The following is a 20,157-nucleotide window of genomic DNA, read 5'->3' on the forward strand; positions in this document are numbered from 1 at the left end:
ACTTTAATTTTAATATGAGGTGGTTTAGAATATTAATATATTTATCCTCGTTTTATCTGACTCCAATTATAAAACATTGAGAAGGTTATTTTGTTTCCGTTCACATTAATTTAGATTATGATTGAATATTCTCTTCGGTTCATCATTTTATGTTATTCTCGTTCATTGGGATCTCTATAACATCCTGAATCTTGTACCGGCCAAGTATACAATTTCTTAAGCACAAGCATGTCAGTCTTGGTCACTAAACAGTGGCGATTGACCGCTATCCTAAAAAGGCAGAACCCTACTTACTCAGATTAGGATATTTTTTATGCGGTCCCCATAGGTCTGCTACCTCCTAAATCAGACAGAGCTATTTAGTCATATAACGATCATTACTATAGAATTAAGCAGACCAGTCGTACTTAAACTAGTAACTTTGAATAATCACTATACTATCTAAATAGTATTATAAGTTTATCGGGTGAAGGACTATCCCCTTAGATATCCTTTTACAGCCTAAGTATACATGAATAAATGCCAATTTGTTAGTCGGAGCTCTAGAGACATCGTATAGCGTGCCGCAATGCTCCGTCTACCGTGATCTAGTCCGCTACTAACCTGAACAGGGGCTTGTGGTGCTATGAAATTACCACAATCTATAATAACACGAACTCTGTTTGAATCATTCAAAACATAACAATTTGTTAGTCAGGTAAATGTATTATGCCAATTCAGTCAGTCAATTCATAAACGATCAATACAAAACATCAAATTATCAAAGATAAATCCAAGATTAAAAAGATGCATTCCTGATACATAACATGGAGCAAGCCATGTTATGGGCTGATCTGGTTAGGCAGAATCGCACTGAGTCTTTCTCAACCCTTACCTTAAATAATCCAAGAATTCCCTCAAGGAAGGGGGTGTGAATAACAAAAGGGAAAATCACACCCTTCACAGTGGTTCAAAAGATGCCTGAAGTTATATATTTATTGTTTTGATTATGTCTATTTCTGAGAGGATGAGACAACTGTACCAATCGCACTGAGACATTTCAAATGATATCAAACATGATAGTTAAAGTCAGTTTGGTTAATCTAGAACATTCAAACATTGAAATGACCATATGCGTGAGTTGGGGGGATGAAGCTGAGTTTCAGCATACTCAGATGCAAATGCAGCAGGAGCTGGTTTTTCCCGCATTCCCCCCTGGTGGGTTGTGGAGTCCATTGGCCCTGTCTTCAGCTCATGTTTTGAATTGTCAAAGACATCAAAAATATTTGTAATATTTCAATTCTTACAATATCATTATCAGAAATTTAATGAAAGATGCATTTACAAAGCACAAATTAACACTGTTGTTGGTGCAGCAATGCAAGACATTCAACAGAACTTAAAAATGTAGGTTTGCATGTATACAGCTCATTTTAAAAGCTTTATATAGTAGCAAATTTATATGTAAATATTGAAATGTACATTTTTTTTAAGCTTATACTAATATTAACTGACAATACTAAATTATGTGAATATATAAAACATATACAAAATATACAAAAACCTATTTTAGCATAAATGGCTTTAATTTGTAACAAAAATATGCACATGGTCTGAGGGTGGCTTAATTGCAGCACACACAAACATTTGTTTTTTGTAAAAAGTGGGTACATTACATAGGTTTCCATTCATTTTATACTGTCCAAACCGTATATTGTATTGCCCTCACCCCACCCAACCACTAAACCCAACCATCACAGGAGACTGTGTGCAGCTTTACTCACTGATTAAACTCATTCTGTGTGATTTATAAGCATAGAGAAATGAGGATGTCACCAGTGTCCTCATATGTCACCTCCTTTTTGTAATACCTTTGTCATACCCATGTCATTATACAGATTTGTGTCCTGATATGTCACAAAAACACGTGCACACACAAATACATATTATATTCACTTATTCATTTAAAAATTCACTTTACTCACAAATGATTGGTTCAATTTGGATTTAACCCTGAATAAAAAGTGCTCTGGAGCAGGTTGCCAGAGTAGTGTAAATTACCATAGCAACAAAACCCAATTAAAACCAACCCACATTCCTGATCACCAAATCTCAAGAGTTTGCTTAAACTAAATGCAAACTTCCCTGGCTAAAAATACAAACTGGCTTTGTCCAACAGGTCTTAATTATTGTATTTCAAGGATTTTTTGTCCGTTATTCCTTACTCAATACAATATCTTATTTTTTTATTTATGACATGATAAAAGAGTCTTTTGTAATTAACAAACAGCATGCTGTAAGACAAAAGGGGTTTTCTGTAAAGTATATATTTTGTGATGACAGTGAACACGCACATTTACTAGTCAATATTCAATTTCCTGACACATTTCCATTTTAAAAACCTTATTATACAAACTCAAGCAAATATATGCATTAATATTTGCTTGATCAGTCATAATGGCAGCAGTTTAAGTACAAAAACAACTTCAGGTAATATAATAATAAGGTGGTTCATTCTGCTGTGGCGACCCCAGATTAATAAAGGGACTAAGCCGAAAAGAAAATGAGTGAATGAATATAATAATACACGAACATTTGAGCTAAACTATTGACCCTGATGGAAAGAAGTCAAATGAATAAAGCACTAATGTAAAACACACTGTAAAAAGTATCTGTTAATTAACAGTTTTTTTGTGTTTTCAGTTTATTTGCGGTTGTGAATTGCATTGTGGGACCTTGATCTCTGCTCTGTCAACTATTGATTTTGAAAACTCTACAGTTTAACAAAGTGACATTTATTGACATTTTAGTAGTTTGAAATGATATGATTTATAAGAAATAAGTCTAAAATAACAGAATATGTACTGTTTACTAGGTTTTTGTACCATAATATACAACACCAACCCAGGCAATATATCATATTAAACTATTAAAACAAAGTCATTTTTTCTAACTTTTTAAGGTTAAAAGTTCTTGTCAACTTCCAATATTGCAATTAATATGTATAAATAAATAGGGAAAAATGAAAACATCTGTCCAATCGGTTGTTTGTTTGTGAACAGTACCTACATCGATGCTCTGTTTTTGTTCTCACGTATCTCTTCATTATTGGCCAAATACAGAACAATCGTTTCCTCGCTGCATGTAGGTCCAAACTTAGAGTAACTGAAGTCCCCACAGCAGGCCTGACTGGAAACTCTTGACTTAATGAAGTCTGTGTTGACGTACGAGAGTGTGGTCATCTCTTCTGGGTCACCTGCTTTCTGAGAAACAAAAGTGGTCAGAGTTAAATTTGAGACGTTTATGAACAAAAGTGATTAGCTGACTTTACTTTAAATCATAAGAACCCAGACCAAGTTCTCCTCACAGGAAAATTAGGAGACAAATAAAACAACCCAGATATGGACTATTTATAACATGGCATTTTTCTGCAGTTGTTTTTGAAGTGCAACCTGTAATTGGGGATTTTTTTGTAAATGTTTAATGTGACATATGTAGCACTGAGCTTATTAATAATAATAATAATAAAAAATGAATAATAAAAATTTGGTCCATTTTCCTCAGAAATCCGAATTTTATGTTAAACTTTTTTTTTGGTGTTTATTAGCTTTTTCACGACATACTTTAAAATAAATTATTTTCTGGAAAGATCAAACAAAGGCCTTTGTCAGAAGTAATACAGTTTCTGTATTTTATTTGCTTTGCTGCAACATATTTCAAACCTATCTGTCATTATTCTGTGACATCAAAATATAAAAAATTTAATATATGGCTTAACCAGCCTTTTTTTAATTGGAAAAATGTGCAAACTGAATAACGTTAATAACTACTTGGAGGTCAAGATGTTACACATCCAAGTTGTGCAATAACATTCCACATATTAATACAGCATAGTATCAGTATTATTATATGGTGATATCGACAAACCAACTTATCCATTTATTTATCTCTAATATTTTTATACATTTATTTAAATAAATAACAAAATCAATTTCTTAAGTCAACTAGATGGTGATGTTGTAGATTTTTTCTGGTGACTGTGTCAACTTTAGCATGCAGCAAGTTAGTAAAATAAAGATGCTAAATTGTCACTGTTTTCATTTGTTAAAATAAAACTAAAATAAATAAATTAGCTGCATAAACTGAGCAGCTTATTACTTTTTTTTTTAATGTCACATCAAAATTCCACCCACTGTTTTAGGGTAACAGCCTGACACCACAATATTTTCTTAACTTGTTTTATATCAGTTTCACCCCCAAAATTAAACTGTCCTATCATTTACTCACACTTGACTCGAAGAAGAAAGCTGTAACAATTGACTTCCATGTTAGGATAAGCAAATAGCAGTCAGTGGTAACAAGTTTCAAAATATTCTTCAGAATATCTTTTGTGTTTATCAGGAAAAAAAAAAAAAAAAAAAAAATATATATATATATATATATATATATATATATATATATATACATATCTTATTGGTGTGGAACAAATTTAAGTAAATAATGATCATTTTCATTATTGGGTGAACTATCCCTTTAGAAATCATCATGTACCTGTATGTGTTTGTGTTTTGTGCATTACCTGATTATTTCCATAGACTTTGTCAGGATCCACTGTGTATTGCAGAGATGATAAAATAAGTGATACATTTCTTTACACTGTATTATTTACAAACAAGCCAAACCATGGGTTTCATGGGAATAGTTAATTTGTTGAAACAACATTTATGAACATCATGTAAGTAATTTGGAGAAAGACTTACTGTGTTGATGTTTGTGAAGGCAGTAGAAGACAACGCACAGTCCCAAAAAACCCATAAACATAAGTCCACTAGTAAACAGAATCTGGACCATCTGTCTTTTACCACTAGGAGTATTTTCTTGGTTAATAGTGGAGTTCTCACCTCAAAGAAAACCAGAAAGTTACATGATTATGCAATGATTGTGTAATGTTTCTTCCTTTTTTTTAATCATGTCAAAACTGTGGTTTACTCACTGGTAAAGTCTTTGTGCATTTCAGATTGTCCATACTCATTGGACACGATGCAGCTGTATGTGCTGTAATCTGAGCTGCTGATGTTGCTGATGTGTAGAGTTTGATTTCTGTCACTGAATGAGTGTCTTTCGTCCTCTAGAATTGAGACTCCTTCTCTCTTCCACATCAGATGCAGAAATGAGCCGCTCACTATACATCTGAGAGTCATGGATGTGCTGGAGCTCCATGAGACCTGGATTTCTGTTAATCTCGGTGGGTCTTAAAAAGAAATAAGATAATGAGAAAACAGAGACTTTAAGAGAACTGTACAAATGTGATGATGTGTCTGACTTACAATCAATGATTAATGTAAAGTTTTGGTGCTTTGTGGGTTTATCTTTTAAAGCTAGAGTTTCCCTGTAGAGTCCTTCATCTTGTTTTGTCACGTTCTCCAGAATGAGGCTGTTGTTGCTTATATAGAAATGAGCTTTTCCACAGCATTGACTGTAGTGTGTGTCATTATTGTTATATTTTCTAAAACATGCACATCTTGATGATTTGTTTGTTTTAGTCCATTCCACCGAGATCAGAGAATCAATAGTTTGTTGATCAAGTGTTTCTCCAGTGAGCTCAACTCGACTGTATAAGCCCCGTTTAAGCGTCGTCTCCATTTTCACCTCAGAAATTCTTGCTGTCAAATCAATGTTCACTAGTATTAATAAACATACTTTTATGTGAACGATAACTTCTATTTACTTTTAGTTTTTATTAAAAATCACATTTATTTTTTTTTAAACATATCAAAAGTATAATTACATTAATCATGCATAGAATTATTTCCGCATTCAGAACGGAGAAAGCAGTACTAGCTGTACTTACCAAATATAGCAAACATAAACAGCCAAACGGAAATGTAGTTTCCAGACATCTTTAGCTAACAGTTCAGTTTAATGTCTAACTAATTATCAGGCCTTTCAGACATGTAGATCTTGATTATAACAAAAGCTTTAAAGAAGCAAAAGCTGAAACGGACGCCTCTGTAAACCACAAAGCAGTTATAACACGGAAGGTAGAGTTGAACTCATTCCGATGATACCATCACACTCGTTTATTACTTATTATTATTACTTATATCAATATACAATGCAATACTTTCTACATTTGCATTTGTACACAGCACTGTATAACCAGTATATTTATAACAAATCTGTACATACTGTACAATTCAATATCCAGATTTTTTGTCCTGACTAACTGCATCTCTGTTTAATGTTTATCATCTTTTTTTCTCATATTTATTTTGTGTTGTCACTTGTCACTTTATGTACACTGCAAGCTTCTGTAGCCAAAACAAATTCCTTGTGTGTGTGAAGCACACTTGGGAATAAAACTGATTCTACAACTAAACTAAAACTATTTAGACATAATGTGTTTTATGTGAATGTTTCTAACTTATACAGAGTCCTGATTTCCTGTCAGAAGCAGAGCAGAAAGTACACATGAGCCAGAAGTTGCTGTTAAGTTTTTTTTTAGTATAATGACATATTTCCAAATGACACTGAAAACTAGAGAGCGAGTACTGTTACACTCTTTCTACTATTTTTCATTTATTTATTTTCCTTCGGCTTAGTCCCTTATTTATCAGGATTCGCCACAGTGGAATAACCCGGCAACTATTCCAGCATATGTTTTAGTCAGTGGATGCTGCAACCTAGCACTGGGGAACACCCATAGACTCTCGAATTAATGCATGCTCATACACTACAGCCCTTTTAGTTTATCCAATTCAATAATAAACCAAAGCACCCTGAGGAAACTAGGGTGCATACATTCACTGATTTATTCATTCATTCATTTTCTTGTCGGCTTAGTTCCTTTATTAATCCGGGGTCGCCACAGCGAAATGAACCGACAACAGGTTTTTACGCAGGCGATGCCCTTCCAGCTGCAACCCATCTCTGGAAAACATCCACACACACATTCACACGCACCCTCATATACTACGGACAATTTAGCCAACCCAATTCACCTGTACCGCATGTCTTTGGACTGTGGGGGAAACCGGAGCACCCGGAGGAAACCCATGCGAAGGCAGGGAGAACATGCAAACTCCACACAGAAACACCAACTGAGCCGAGGTTCGAACCAGGGACCTATCTACTGCGCCACTGCCTCGCCTCTGATTTATTCATTTTTTCAAAATTTAGATTTTTTGGTGCGCTATCCCTTTAATAACAAATTTGTAAAACAAACCAATGTTGTATGTTTTATTCCCATGGAAAAGCAGGAACTAAAACAACAACAATAATAATTTGTATCCTTAATGCAACACTAATCGCTTTGAATATTTAAATGGATACTGGGCCACCGTGTTGCTTCTTATTTTTTCAATCGCAGCAAACTTATGGTTTGGAGAGGCATGGCTAAGCATATTTTGTCCAAAATGTCAAGCTGATGTCATCAGAATAGGATAGCCACTCCAGAGAAGAAGCAAGTGGTGAGATTTTGTTTAAACATTACCAGAAAAGGCATGGGACGATAACAGGCGGTTTCAAGGTTTACTGTGGTTTGGAAAAGTCAAGGTTTTAACCGGTATGTGTAAAAAAATAAAGTTTGTGTGTTTTTTTTTTTTTTTTTTTTACGACTATTTTATTTAGTTTTTAAGGGCAACAGGAGAAAAGGACCCTCCGCATCAAAAGCTACTGGTCAGCCCATGATTCAGCACACATCTGAAAAACAAATCACTTATTCAAGCATGCAACAGACCTGAACAGTGCAGTGGTTTACTTTATACCCAAAGAAAAGGTAAAAAAATGTTTTTTTAAGTTGTAAAGAAATTAGTGTTTCTAAAATGAATGATGATAGCAGAAGCTAATGATTCCTTTAAATTATTCAGCCTGACATGTTTACTGTTCCAAAATATTATAAATCAATATATTGTGTTCAATGGGAACAACAGTTGTTGTTTTTTACCCAGGCATATAAAGAAAGAATATATTTTAGAGTATTAATCATAATACTGGCATATATTTAAAAAGAAAAAAGAAAGTTCATCCTGTTTTCAGATTACAGGTTTCACATTCAATGAAACCAAAATCAGCTTATTACAAACTGCTAAATATTTAAGTCGTGTAGTAGATTTGATACATTTCGAAGACGCGTTTCCGGTAGTTCGAAAAGGGAAGTTTTTATTCAAACTGTAGTGATTACAACATCACAATCTTGTCATGAGACATCAGTCTGTCAAACCCAAACATCAACAGTTCATACAATAAAGATGTAATAACACAACGCAGCATTGACAAACGGCTTAGAACAAAACAGGATGTAAGAAAATAGGGCAAAAGGGCGACCTCAGTCCAGAGTGAGTCTTTCTATCTCAGCGGTGGCAGAACGTGAAGCAGGTGGTGTGTCAGATTTTTGTCCATCTGTTGCAGATTTAAAGTGCTGTTCAAAGGGACAAACAAAATCTGATTGTCAATATACAAAAGCCTAAAATAAAACTTTCCAAAATCTTTTGCTTCACACAAATTGAAAGGACACAGCATAATGCAAACCCTAATCTAACTAATAAATATTTTGTTGAAATATTTTTTTATGTATTTTTTATTTATTTTAAATGTTTTTTTTTTTTTACTTTTTACTAACTATTAAATACTAAAAATTATCAAAAACCAACCTGTGAGTTCTTGAATTCAGAGTAGAGTGTGAAAAGGACATGAAGCGAGTGAATTCGGTTCTTGTACACTGGGATGTCCAGAATTCCTGGCAGGTTAAACTAAACAGTCATTATAATAATCAAATAAAAGGCATCAAATATGTAAATGCAAGAAACAGGAAACTTACCACAGATCATGTCAACATACTCTGCCAAATCGCAATCAATGTCTGCTGTGGGGAGATTCACCTGGCGAATGGATTAGAAAGTATAATTGAGCATGATCGAATTTGAGCAAAGCAAACAAAAATATTCCTGTTATGATTTTTTAGATAAAATCTTTTATATAATAAAGTAATAATCGCTGTAAATCTGTGGTTTACAGCAGTGTTTTCCAACCCTGTTCCTGAAGGCACCACAACAGTACACATTTTCAACCTCTTCCTATTCAAAAACACCTGAATCAACTCATCAGAACATTACAAGAGACTAAGGGAGACATTCAAAATATGTACTGTTGGTGTACATAAACGCTGATTTACAGCACATTAATAACAGAGAGGCATTGTTAGGCACGATGCAGAGCAGCAGAGATATAAATTCACTGTAAATCACAGCTTCACGGGACTTAATACTTTTATAAAATGATTATTCCTTATGTGTAGCAAGGTTTAACAAAATAAAGATTCCTTTAGGTACATCCCAAATCACGTATGCTAGTAATAACATAATGCTCTTATCTAGGCCATTTTTTTAATCATATATATTGTAAGTAATGCATTCACACTGAAAATTCTTCATGGAATAGGTACCTATAAATATTTTGATGACACATTTATTCAGCCGATGAAAAGAAGTGTGTGATGTTGATCAGGTCATACACTCAAAAAAGATTGTAGCTTTGCTTAAGTAGCACATTAGTCTATGAGTTTGGATTACTTTAAATTCTCTTGCATGTAAGCAATTATGTCGATTCCAATTAGGGCTGAACAATAAATCATTTGAGCATTGATATCGCAATGTGTGTATCTGCAATAGTCACATCGCTGGATTAGATTATTTTATAATTATTCAAATATTAAAACATTATTTTCATCAGTAGCGGTTCTATCTTGAATAGCACCCTGGGCCAACCACCCCATATATGCCCCCCCCCCATGTAAGGTTACATCAAGTTAATATAAAAAAGGACCATTAAACATGTACATTCTAAAAAAAGTTTGCCGTTTTACCCCAACCTTGGGTAAAATATGGACAAAACCAAAACGGGAATTATTGAAAATATTAATATTTATTATAACATTATTATTATTATTATTACTGTTGTTGGTTTTGGTTGTATTGTTGTTATACAATTATTAAATGAATAACAGAAATCAATAAATGTCACTGGAAAACAATGTAAAGACAAAACTAGAGTGATATGCTAGGATCACTTAAGAAATCTTTTGCATGAATTTTAACTTTGAAAATTTTAATAAAATACAAATATATATATATATATATATATATATATATATATATATATATATGCTTTATAGAATTATCTGTTCATCTTAGACTTTACTCAAGGTCGAGAATTAATGTAGTCTTACTTTCCTGACTCTTTATCCCTACTTTCTTCTTCACAGCCATGCTTATAAGATGTAAATGCAAAATAAGATCATCATCATATTATATAAACTTATTATATAAACCAAGCTGTCTACACTTAGATGTCTATTAGACGTCTATTAAACCCAAAATAGTTTGCTGGGTGATGTCTTTTCGTAATATAGCGGTATAAAACAAGCTTTAGCATACAAAAGTGTACAGATCCTAAAATAGCATAACAAGGGTATTTCCAGTAAAACGTATTACTCGAGAACCAACCTTCCCCAGAAGTTCCTCAAATTCAGACGGCCACTCTTGCATCAGGCTGTCAATGTCTGGCATGGGCCTGAAGAAATATATACAAGACTCTGGTTACAAATTGACATACATGTTGTGATTTGTTTGTCTGGATGTTCATGTCAGTGTTTGCCTTGTGTAGTGAACTGTAGCTGGAGGTTTGGAGCGATGCAGCTCGCTAATGCTCTCAATCCAGTTGTCTATAGCTTTAGGGTTCTTCTCAGGGTTTTCAATGCTCTTAACTTTCACTTCCTGTGAAAGAGAAGTGCATCACAGTTTTATTTTAGTTGTCAGGCTGCAATCTTCAAAGTGTCTTCATTAGTCTTCTAGTGCGTGCGAAGACTTACTGTGACGTTGTGCTGTTTGCTGTTCTCTGAGAGCCACAGGGAAAGCACTGTCGGATCTGACTGTTTAGTGCACGGCTCATCCAGAACCAGCAGACCCAGATTGTCAGGCTTTCCGTCAGGCCGTGGTACCTGTAAAACGCAAAGAGAAAATGTATAATGAAGCTGGAAATGCAGCAGTGCTTCAAGTGTGAGATGTTTAACTTACTTTGAGGAAAGCATCAATGTCTCCCACAGCTGGGATAAAATCGGGGATAAAGGGTTTCAGTTTGTGGTCAAGCTCTATCGTCTGTGGAGTGTATCTAAAGAATACAGTTTACAATTAATACCAGTAAAAAGTGAAATGACCTTGTTTTGGTTGTTTCTTCAAGATTTTTTTTTTTTTTACTTTCTGAAGATGATAACTTGATGGTCTTAAAAACCTTTTACATATTTATTTTTACAAATTTAAAAAATGTGATTATATTTAAATAACTGTATTTATAATAATTACTTTATACAGTCAGAATTATTAGCCCTCCTGAATTATAAGCCCCCTGTATATTTTTTCCACAATTTCTGTTTAATGGAAAGAAGATTTTTTCAACACATTTCTAAAAATAATTGTTTAAAAAACTTAAAAAATATATACAAAATAAATAAATTCAATAAAGAAATAACATCATATAAATTGAGTAAGTAAACCAAACCAAAAGACATACAAGAAAAAAGGGAAGTAAAAAAAAAGAAAAAAAAAGGTGGGGGGTGGGATGGTTGCTAATATCATAGCCTTAATCATTATTTTGTCTCGTTACATGTTTGCTAACATTTTGGGTCGCTGAAATTTTACCCATTTATCAAAATAAATTTCAATTCTTCCATGTAAACTGTAGGAGAGTTTTTCAAAAGCTGCAACTTGTCCTAACCCTGAGATCCACTCAAAGATTGGAGGTCAACTGGAAGATTTCCAGTTTTTAACAATCACTCATCTGCCCAGCATGATACAGCTCTGTATCCACTGTGATTCAGCTTTATTCATGTGGCTTAAGGGACAGGGGTCACCAAGTATGTATATAAAAACTCATTTCTAATAACTGATCAATTTTATCTTTGCCATGATGACAGTACATAATATTTGACTAGATGTTTTTCTAAACTCTTCTATACAGCTTAAAGTGACATTTAAAGGCTTAACTGGGTTATTTAGGTTAACTAGGAAAGTAAGGGTAAATAGGCAAGTCATCTCCTTGAGTAACAATGTTTGTTCTGTAACCAATCGAAAAAAGGAGGCTAATAATAATGACTTTAAAATGGTTTTCAAAAAAAAAAATAGAAAACTGCTTTTATTCTAGCCGAAATGAAGCAAATAAGACTTTCTCTAGAAGAAAAAATAGTATAGGAAATACTGTGAAAATTTCCTTACTCTGTTAAACATTGTTTGGGAAACATTTGAAAAAAAATTACTGGAGGGCTAATAATTGTGACTTCAACTGTACATAAATATCATGTTACCTAATTGCTAATGATCTGTTTATCATTTTCAATCAAGCAGTAATTTTTTTAAATTAAATGTACGACATATTACAAAAGACAAAATTAAAAGAGTTTAATTCTAAAACTCACAATCATTTTCACCAGATAATGCCTTTGAAAAAAATAATTATTAGATGCTCAAAATGTCTGAATTATTCTTAAAGTTTTATGAGACAATAATATTATTTTTTACAGTGTTAAGGCTCATTCACCAAGAGTGATAACTATAGCCCTAATGTTAGCATTAATGTAAATGCAAATTCAGCTTATAAGCATGCACTGCAGCTTTGTCACATTCCTTTAAACACTGTTTCTTATAAAGGTGTGAAGTGGTTGCATGCTGACCTTGTGATATACTGAAACAGCTCTTTGATCTCGCCTGTCACAGGAAGATGCTCGTAATCAGCCGGGTCATAAGCACTATGAAGAGTCATACATAAATACATAAATAAACGTACATTATGTTCAAAAATCATAAACTATCTTATGGTTTAGTATAGATTATGTAGTATAAAGCACCACATACTATTATTAAAATACACAATTTCCAACAACTAATCAATCACCTTGATTCATTTAGCTAAAAGAAAATAAATATGAATATCAGTGATTCTCTTTTATTATTTTCACACACACACACGCACGCACGCACGCACGCACTCACTCACACACACACACACACACACACACACACACACACACACACACACACACACACACACACACACACACACACACACACACACACACACACACACACACACACACACACAAGAAAAGGTCCCACTTTATATTAAGTGTCCCTAACTACTATGTAGGTTGGGTAGGTTGGGTTATGGACAGGTTTGGTGGCATGGGTAGTTTAAGGGTAGGTTAAGGTGTAGGGAATGGTCAAAAGTGTATTTACAAATGTAATTGCAAAAGTTAATTACAGATGTAATTACATACATGTTTTTAATCAAGCATAAGTACACAGTAAACTATGAGGTGCCGTATAGGATTTAAATCAAACTTTGCTTACCAACACATACATAAAACACGTGTATATACACCTATAAATTACTCGCATATACACCTATACTACTAGATGTTCAAAACAACATGGATGAAACTTGTGTATATACATATAAACTTGACGCATGAATACACCCACATACACACGCGCATACATATAAACTCAATCCTCACATAAACACCCACATTAACACACGCACATACATATTAACTCGCAGCATGCAAACACACCTATACACACTCGCATATACATATAAACTTGATCTATGCATATACATCCATAAACTCTCACATAAGAATATAAACTTGATGTGTGCATAAACACCCAAATGACACTTGTGCAAACATACAAAATAAAATTCACAAACATATATACAATTAGTTGTGTAAATACATATATGCAAGTGATTTCATATGTGTATGCATGAATTTTCACAGTAAAAGGAAGTTATTTCACTTTAAAAGGAAGTCGTTTAATTTCAACGTAAAAGTCCTTTGAGTGTAATGAACAAGATTATTATTTGTCATGAATCAGGTTATTGCAAACCTTAAGAAACAGAAATAATGTGATTAATAGAGGAATTACATCTGTTGAAATATGAAAATAGATTATGCTAATTCTAAAAAAATAAATAAATAAAAAGGTAATGCAAAGGAATGCTCCTGCAAAATTAAAGGTTTATTATGCAATTAAAGTATTGGAAATGTTATTATGGTTTAATAAATATAAAGTTGCTTAAGTAATCATTTTGAATAAAATATGTTTGTCTAATATTAGTTTTTTATGTTTGTTTTATTATTGGTATCACTATTCGTCAAGGGTTATGATACACACTTATGTCCAGTAGGGGACAGGAATGCACTTAAGTGGGTTTTCCTGTCACCAATAAACAGGCTAATGCACCAAAATGCTGGATGCCAGCTGCTGTAAAAATATTAGTAGTTATTAAACACAAAAGGAGTGTCCAGATAATATATATAGCTTTTCCATGGAGGTTAACTTGACCAACATGATGAGCAGAGACTTTTAATCAGCGGTTTTTTTTGTTTTGTTTGTTTGTTTTGTATATGCTGAATAATTAACAATCAAAATGATACCAAAATCTTGCAATTTTGACACCCACATTGTAAAAACATATAAAAAGCATAATAATTATAAAAATGTAAAAAACAAAACAAGAAGACTATAGGCTACATTAACATTTGCAATAGAAAAGAGGAGTTTAGTTTGAGTATACATTTATATTTATAATTCTGGTTGCTTTTTGAATGTCCTTTAAGGGTTCTATTTGTCCATTTATATTTGTGTATGTAATTACCTAATTAAATGAAAAGTTTTAAATAAAAATATTTCTTATTTTGAATAGTCTATTTATATAGACTAATATTTTATATAACATATGTTCATAATTTAACATATTTAATCCCTCTATTAATCACATTATTTTTATTTCATAAGCTTTGCAATAACCAGATTCTTGATAAATGTTTGTGAATTTTATTTATTTATTTATTTTTTGTATGTTTGCGCGAGATGTTATAGGTGTGTTTGCATGCAGTGAGTTTGTGTATGTGCGCGTGTTGTTGAGGGTGTATATGCATAGACCGAGTTGATATGTATATGCGAGTATGTATAGGTGTGTTTGCATGCTGCGAGTTTATATGTATGTGCATGTTAATGTGGGTATTTATGCGAGAATCGAGTTTATATGTATATGCGAGTGTGTATGAGTGTGTTTGCATGCAGCAAGTTTATATGTATGTGCGTGTGTTAATGTGGGTGTTTATGTGAGGATTGAGTTTATATGTATGCGCGTGTGTATGTGGGTGTATTCATGCGTCAAGTTTATATGTATATACACAAGTTTCATCCATGTTGTTTTGATCATTCAGTAGTATAGGTGTATATGCGAGTAATTTATAGGTGTATATACACGTGTTTTATGTATGTGTTGGTAAGCAAAGTTTGATTTAAATCCTACACGGCACCTCATAGTAAACACATGTATTTACACAATAAGTACATTGTAACAACATATTAATTTCTATGTAAGTACATATTAGTTAAGGCCACTTAATATAAAGTGAGACCAAAAAAAAATGAAATACCTTTCGGTTTTGAGTAGATTATGTATTATAATGCACCAAGTACTATCATTAAAATACATTACTAAAACCATATTTTTCAACCAATAATCTATCACTTTTATTCATTTAGCTAAAATAAAATAAAATATTTAAGTCAGTCATTCTGTCTTTCTATTTTACCATAAAAAAATTATAAAATACCTTTTGGTTTTAAGTAGATACTGTATTATAATCCTCTAAAAACTAAATGTATTACTGAAACTTTACTTTTCAACAAAACTAAACCATCTCCTTAATTTAATATCCACCACAGCTATTAAAAAAAAATTCTACTCCTTTCAGCAGACGGTGTGTGAGTAAATAATGGCTAGCAGCTCTACCCTTCTGGAGCAGATCCTGGCTCCTCTTCCTCCTCATCAGATTCTGTGTCATCAGAATCATCATCATCGTCGTCATCATCATCATCCTCATCTTCTTCTTCATCATTCTTATTAGCACCGCGGGGACCAGGTGGTGGCTCTTTCTTTCTCTGTTGTCAAATGTGAGTTATGCATCGAAATCATAAGTTCAAGGCACTTGAAAAGTAAGTGAAGAAATTTGAAAAAGTCTTTATTAACATGGCTATTCTTTAAAAACAGCACCTGCACATTTTTAAAACATTTGCCTTCATCAGGGTAACCATGTTCAGGTGCGTCTGGAGTTCATTTGATCACTCATTTAAACACATAACTCAATAATATATCAAAACTATACAGAAAAATAATATATCAAACACAATAAAGTCAACTCAACAGTCATTATTAATTCAGTAATGGAAGAGAGAGAGAAAAAAGATTACAGTAATCATGATACGTGTTATACAACATATTTCTCAAAGTAAAACATGAAATGTAGGTTTTTGCAAATGCAAATTTTTGTGGTTTCCTGTGTGTAAGTGCTGTTTTTAAGGAATAGCCATGTTAATAAAGGGTTTTAAAAATTTCTTCATTTTTCTACCGCCTTGGACTTATAATTTCGTTGTTTATCTTTATGAATCCCTTACCCAAAGAGCACTAACACATTAACCACCCCTAAAGTTCTTTTTATTTGACTTTGGATTTATGGTGAATAAGTTATTCTTTGATTTATGCATTTATGATTAAGAAAAGTTTTAATTTTAATCTCACCTTAGTGTCTTCTTCGAGTTTCTCACCAGCATAACCGGACATGGTGCTCTGCTTCTGCCTACCCGTCCTCCTGGACACTGAAACACACATTGCTATTAAAACCAGATAGAAAGTAGGTGAAAATAATAGGTGTAAATAAGTGACAAACAGTCTCACCAATCTGTCTTGGGGATGGTGTGTGAACACTGGCCGCCTCCTCTGCGTTCACCTCAAAGCTTTCGTCGTACGGCTGGTTGGTTGTGAGTTGGATCTGATCGCAAAGGTATTTCGCACTTTAGTTTTTACTAAAACCTGGGTCTGAAAACTTACTGAGCTGCCTATCTAGACTGTATTTTGAGGAGTATACTGAAACCAAATACGCTGCTGATTTATAATACAACTACAGTGGCCTAGAAATGCTGTCTAGGTAGGTTTACAGACACAGTTTATTAGGGCAAGACACTGCAGGTAAAGAGGATAAAATGATGAAAAATAAATGAATAAATAACTGAGCAGTTAAAAATTAAATTCTTGCAATTGCCCAGTTGATTACTTTAAAAATTGCTAAAATTTTTACAACTTCTTTAAATGTTTAGATATGCAAATGATGTATTATTAAATTAAATGTGTGCCAATTTGTATACATTTCTAGTATGGCTGTACAATATATTGTTTTATTATCAATATTGCTATGTGATCATTCACAAGTCACATTGCGAGTGTACGCTATGTTGAGTCTGGATTATAATTTACCATTTTGCAAGTGTTTTTTTGATGCTGTTTAAGGGTTTTAAAAGCATTCAAGCATAAGATATTGTACCATTTGTAACTTTAACAAATTAATAACGATTAATTTTATTGAATATGAGGTATTATTTCACATTTAATTATTCACTTACTATATACCTGAATACAGATCGACACCTCTGAAAACAATAAAACATTTTTATTTAATTGGTATCTTTTTTATTTATTGAATTTACCTATGATTGTAGATTGTTTCTTTTATTTTTTGCATATGTACTCCCCTACAGAATCATCCCAATCTAAAATGATACATTCTTTCTAAATAGTTATTCAACTAATCTAGTGAAATTGTGTTCCTATTGCAATATATGTATCACAGATTTTTTTTTTTTTTAATCCAATGTTAGCCGCAATTTCTAGCACAGAAATATGATTAGATGAAGTCTGGTTAAAAGTAGTTTAAAATGCAACTTTTAAATACTTTTTAACATTTCATACAGTAAACTGAACGAATTATTATTATTTTTATTTTATTTTTTGCAGATTTCTTTTTTAAATATCAGGCAATATGTATGAACACATTCCTTAAGAAAACTAAGAACATTGATATGAACAAAAACAGTTTGGTGTGTGTGTGTGTGTGTGTATGTTTGAGGAGATTTGTAAGTCTTAAGATATTTTAAACGTTCTTTAAAATATGTAATGTGTTGTATTCGTAATTTAAATCAACACACATAAAGTAATACAGTGCAACAAATGAAACATTTTTTTGTTTTTGATATTTTATTTACATTAAACTTGGGATGAAACACTTTATGAAGAGCAAAAGACTCTGAAATCTCAAAATTGACAGATTCCAGCAAACATTTTTTTTTTTTTTTGTTTAATAGACGTCTAACAGACATGTAAACGTAGACAGCTTGGCTAAAACAAGGCTAAACTTGGGCTGCCAGTAAAGATTTGACAAAAAAGACAGATAACTTTAGACATGCTTTATATGTATAACCATTCATTTCTGTTTATTTGACTAATGTTAGTCTAGTTTTGGACTATTCTTAGACCTCAATTAGATTTTTTTCTGACAGCCCAAATTTAGCCTTGTTTTAGCCAAGACGACTATGTTTAGAACTATATTAGACATCTTTTTAAAAACAAAAACAAAAAAAATGCTAGCTGGGATAACTTATATCAGAGTTTGTCTCTAACGTTAGTGTATTGCCTCAACTAAAGCTTTTTCCTGCTGGATTAGCTGTTATAGAATATGTAACCCATTAAAAGCAGTTGTGGTAAGCAAGCGACTATTTCGTAACTTCGTGACTTGTAGATAAATACTCATTTATTCTGTAAACGCTGAGTGACCGCTAAACATTGTGAAATACGTTAACGTTACTGCAGCGGAGTGTTTAACTCGAGCGCTGCACTGATTCTGTGCCGAAGCCTCGTAAGCGCCAATGAAAGTAAATTAAATTAACGTTACCGTCTGTAGACATTATTAGATATTTACGATGGTATTCAAGATTATATAAGTGACATCTGCGCGATAATAACAACAAACCTTTTGTCGCTCGGACCTCTCCATGAAAACAAGACGGTGTACTGTTGCCAAGGAAACTTGATCTCGCGAGGTGTTCACCGGAAGTGAGCAAATATAGGCGACTTTTGAATCCTTTGGTATCACTGGCGTATTTTATTGAACTGCATGTAGATAGTTCAGATATTTACCCTGATTTCCACAATTAAACAAGGGACATCTGCGCGACAATAATATAAAACATTTTGTTGCTTAGACTTGATCTCGAGAGATGTTTACCGGAAGTGCGTTAATGTCGGTTGTTTTTTATATGCAAGTGTGAAAAGAAAAGAATGAAAAAGTGTATTCTGGCCTGATTCTGACAGACAGTACATAAAAATGGTATAAACATGGTTTCCAGGGGTGTAAAGATCACACTAAATATCCTATAAAATGCTCACAATTTGGCTTAGCTTTAGCCCATTTCTTTAACTGTTATATGAATATGATAAATGACTGAAATGTAATTATAAGTTAAATTATTGTATAGAAAATAAATTGTACTTTTTTAAATCAATCACAAAATCAAATATGACAAAGTAGCCTAATATTGTGTGCATTATGAAAAAGTCTTTAACGCCATAAAAAGTTTTCTGTATCCACATTGAACTATTCAAGTAAATTATGTGTACAAATTTAAAATAAATCTTGTTTTATTTAATTGTTACGAAAAAGTGTCAGATTCTTTAACGACATAAAGCTTTCTGCATCCACTTTGAACCATTCAAATAACTATTTTACTGGGTAAATTTTGTGTACAAATTTAACATATATCTTGTTTTATGTTATTGCTTGTAAAAAATGTATTTGTTGGTGACCTTAATATTAGCCTGATATTACATCTATAAGTAATAGTTTAATAGTAATACGCTTAAAAATGTTTGTCCAATATGGTAGGGTTGTATGATAAATTAGCAGTATTCGATTGAATTGTATAGACAGACATAGCCATTTAAGTTCTGAATGAGCAAAATAGGTAGTACAAACCACTTTATACATTCAAGTAGCCTAATTTTTCCTTGTATTAAATAAACGAAACTGACACTTTTTTTAATGGGCTCTATGCACAAAGTTTTATAGCCAACAATAAACTTCCAGTGAAAGCTTAATGTGACTAATTTAAACTTCACAGAGTTGTTTTTACAGCATCGATGTTGTAATGTAATTACAATACATTCAGTTAAATAGACTTAAGCATTTATTTTGTTGTCCAAGTATAAAACGAGACGCAAGAACGT

At 32.7% G+C, this 20,157-nt stretch overlaps 2 protein-coding genes and 1 long non-coding RNA gene across 4 annotated transcripts; 1 reads left to right on the forward strand and 2 right to left on the reverse strand.

The window, feature by feature from the left end:
- Positions 1–1,546: 1,546 nt before the first annotated feature.
- On the reverse strand, positions 1,547–6,012 carry LOC141376402 (uncharacterized). The gene is made up of 6 exons (XM_087270907.1): positions 5,831–6,012; positions 5,307–5,642; positions 4,973–5,230; positions 4,740–4,880; positions 4,559–4,590; positions 1,547–3,242 (listed from the first exon to the last, which is right to left on the reverse strand). Exons 1-6 carry the CDS (start codon positions 5,877–5,879, stop codon positions 3,045–3,047), a joined length of 1,014 nt encoding a protein of 337 aa, XP_087127033.1. The 5' UTR covers positions 5,880–6,012; the 3' UTR covers positions 1,547–3,044.
- Positions 6,013–7,435: 1,423 nt separating this feature from the next.
- LOC141376404 (uncharacterized) lies at positions 7,436–17,556 on the forward strand. Its single transcript, XR_015501290.1, has 3 exons — positions 7,436–7,543; positions 7,609–7,756; positions 15,800–17,556. It is a non-coding gene; the product is annotated as an uncharacterized LOC141376404 (long non-coding RNA).
- On the reverse strand, positions 7,840–18,985 carry ift46 (intraflagellar transport 46 homolog (Chlamydomonas)). 2 transcript variants are annotated; one of them, NM_001346250.1, is given in 12 exon segments: positions 7,840–8,398; positions 8,631–8,716; positions 8,798–8,858; positions 10,482–10,548; positions 10,633–10,751; positions 10,847–10,975; positions 11,052–11,145; positions 12,701–12,775; positions 15,838–15,986; positions 16,624–16,700; positions 16,780–16,873; positions 18,905–18,985. In NM_001346250.1, coding segments are annotated over 12 exon segments (1,068 nt in total). In that variant the 5' UTR covers positions 18,929–18,985; the 3' UTR covers positions 7,840–8,305.
- Between the last annotated feature and the right edge of the window lie 1,172 nt (positions 18,986–20,157).

The sequence above is a fragment of the Danio rerio genome, chromosome 10, assembly GCF_052040795.2.
Source record: "Danio rerio strain M-AB ecotype USA chromosome 10, GRCz13ab, whole genome shotgun sequence".
Lineage (NCBI taxonomy): Eukaryota > Metazoa > Chordata > Actinopteri > Cypriniformes > Danionidae > Danio > Danio rerio.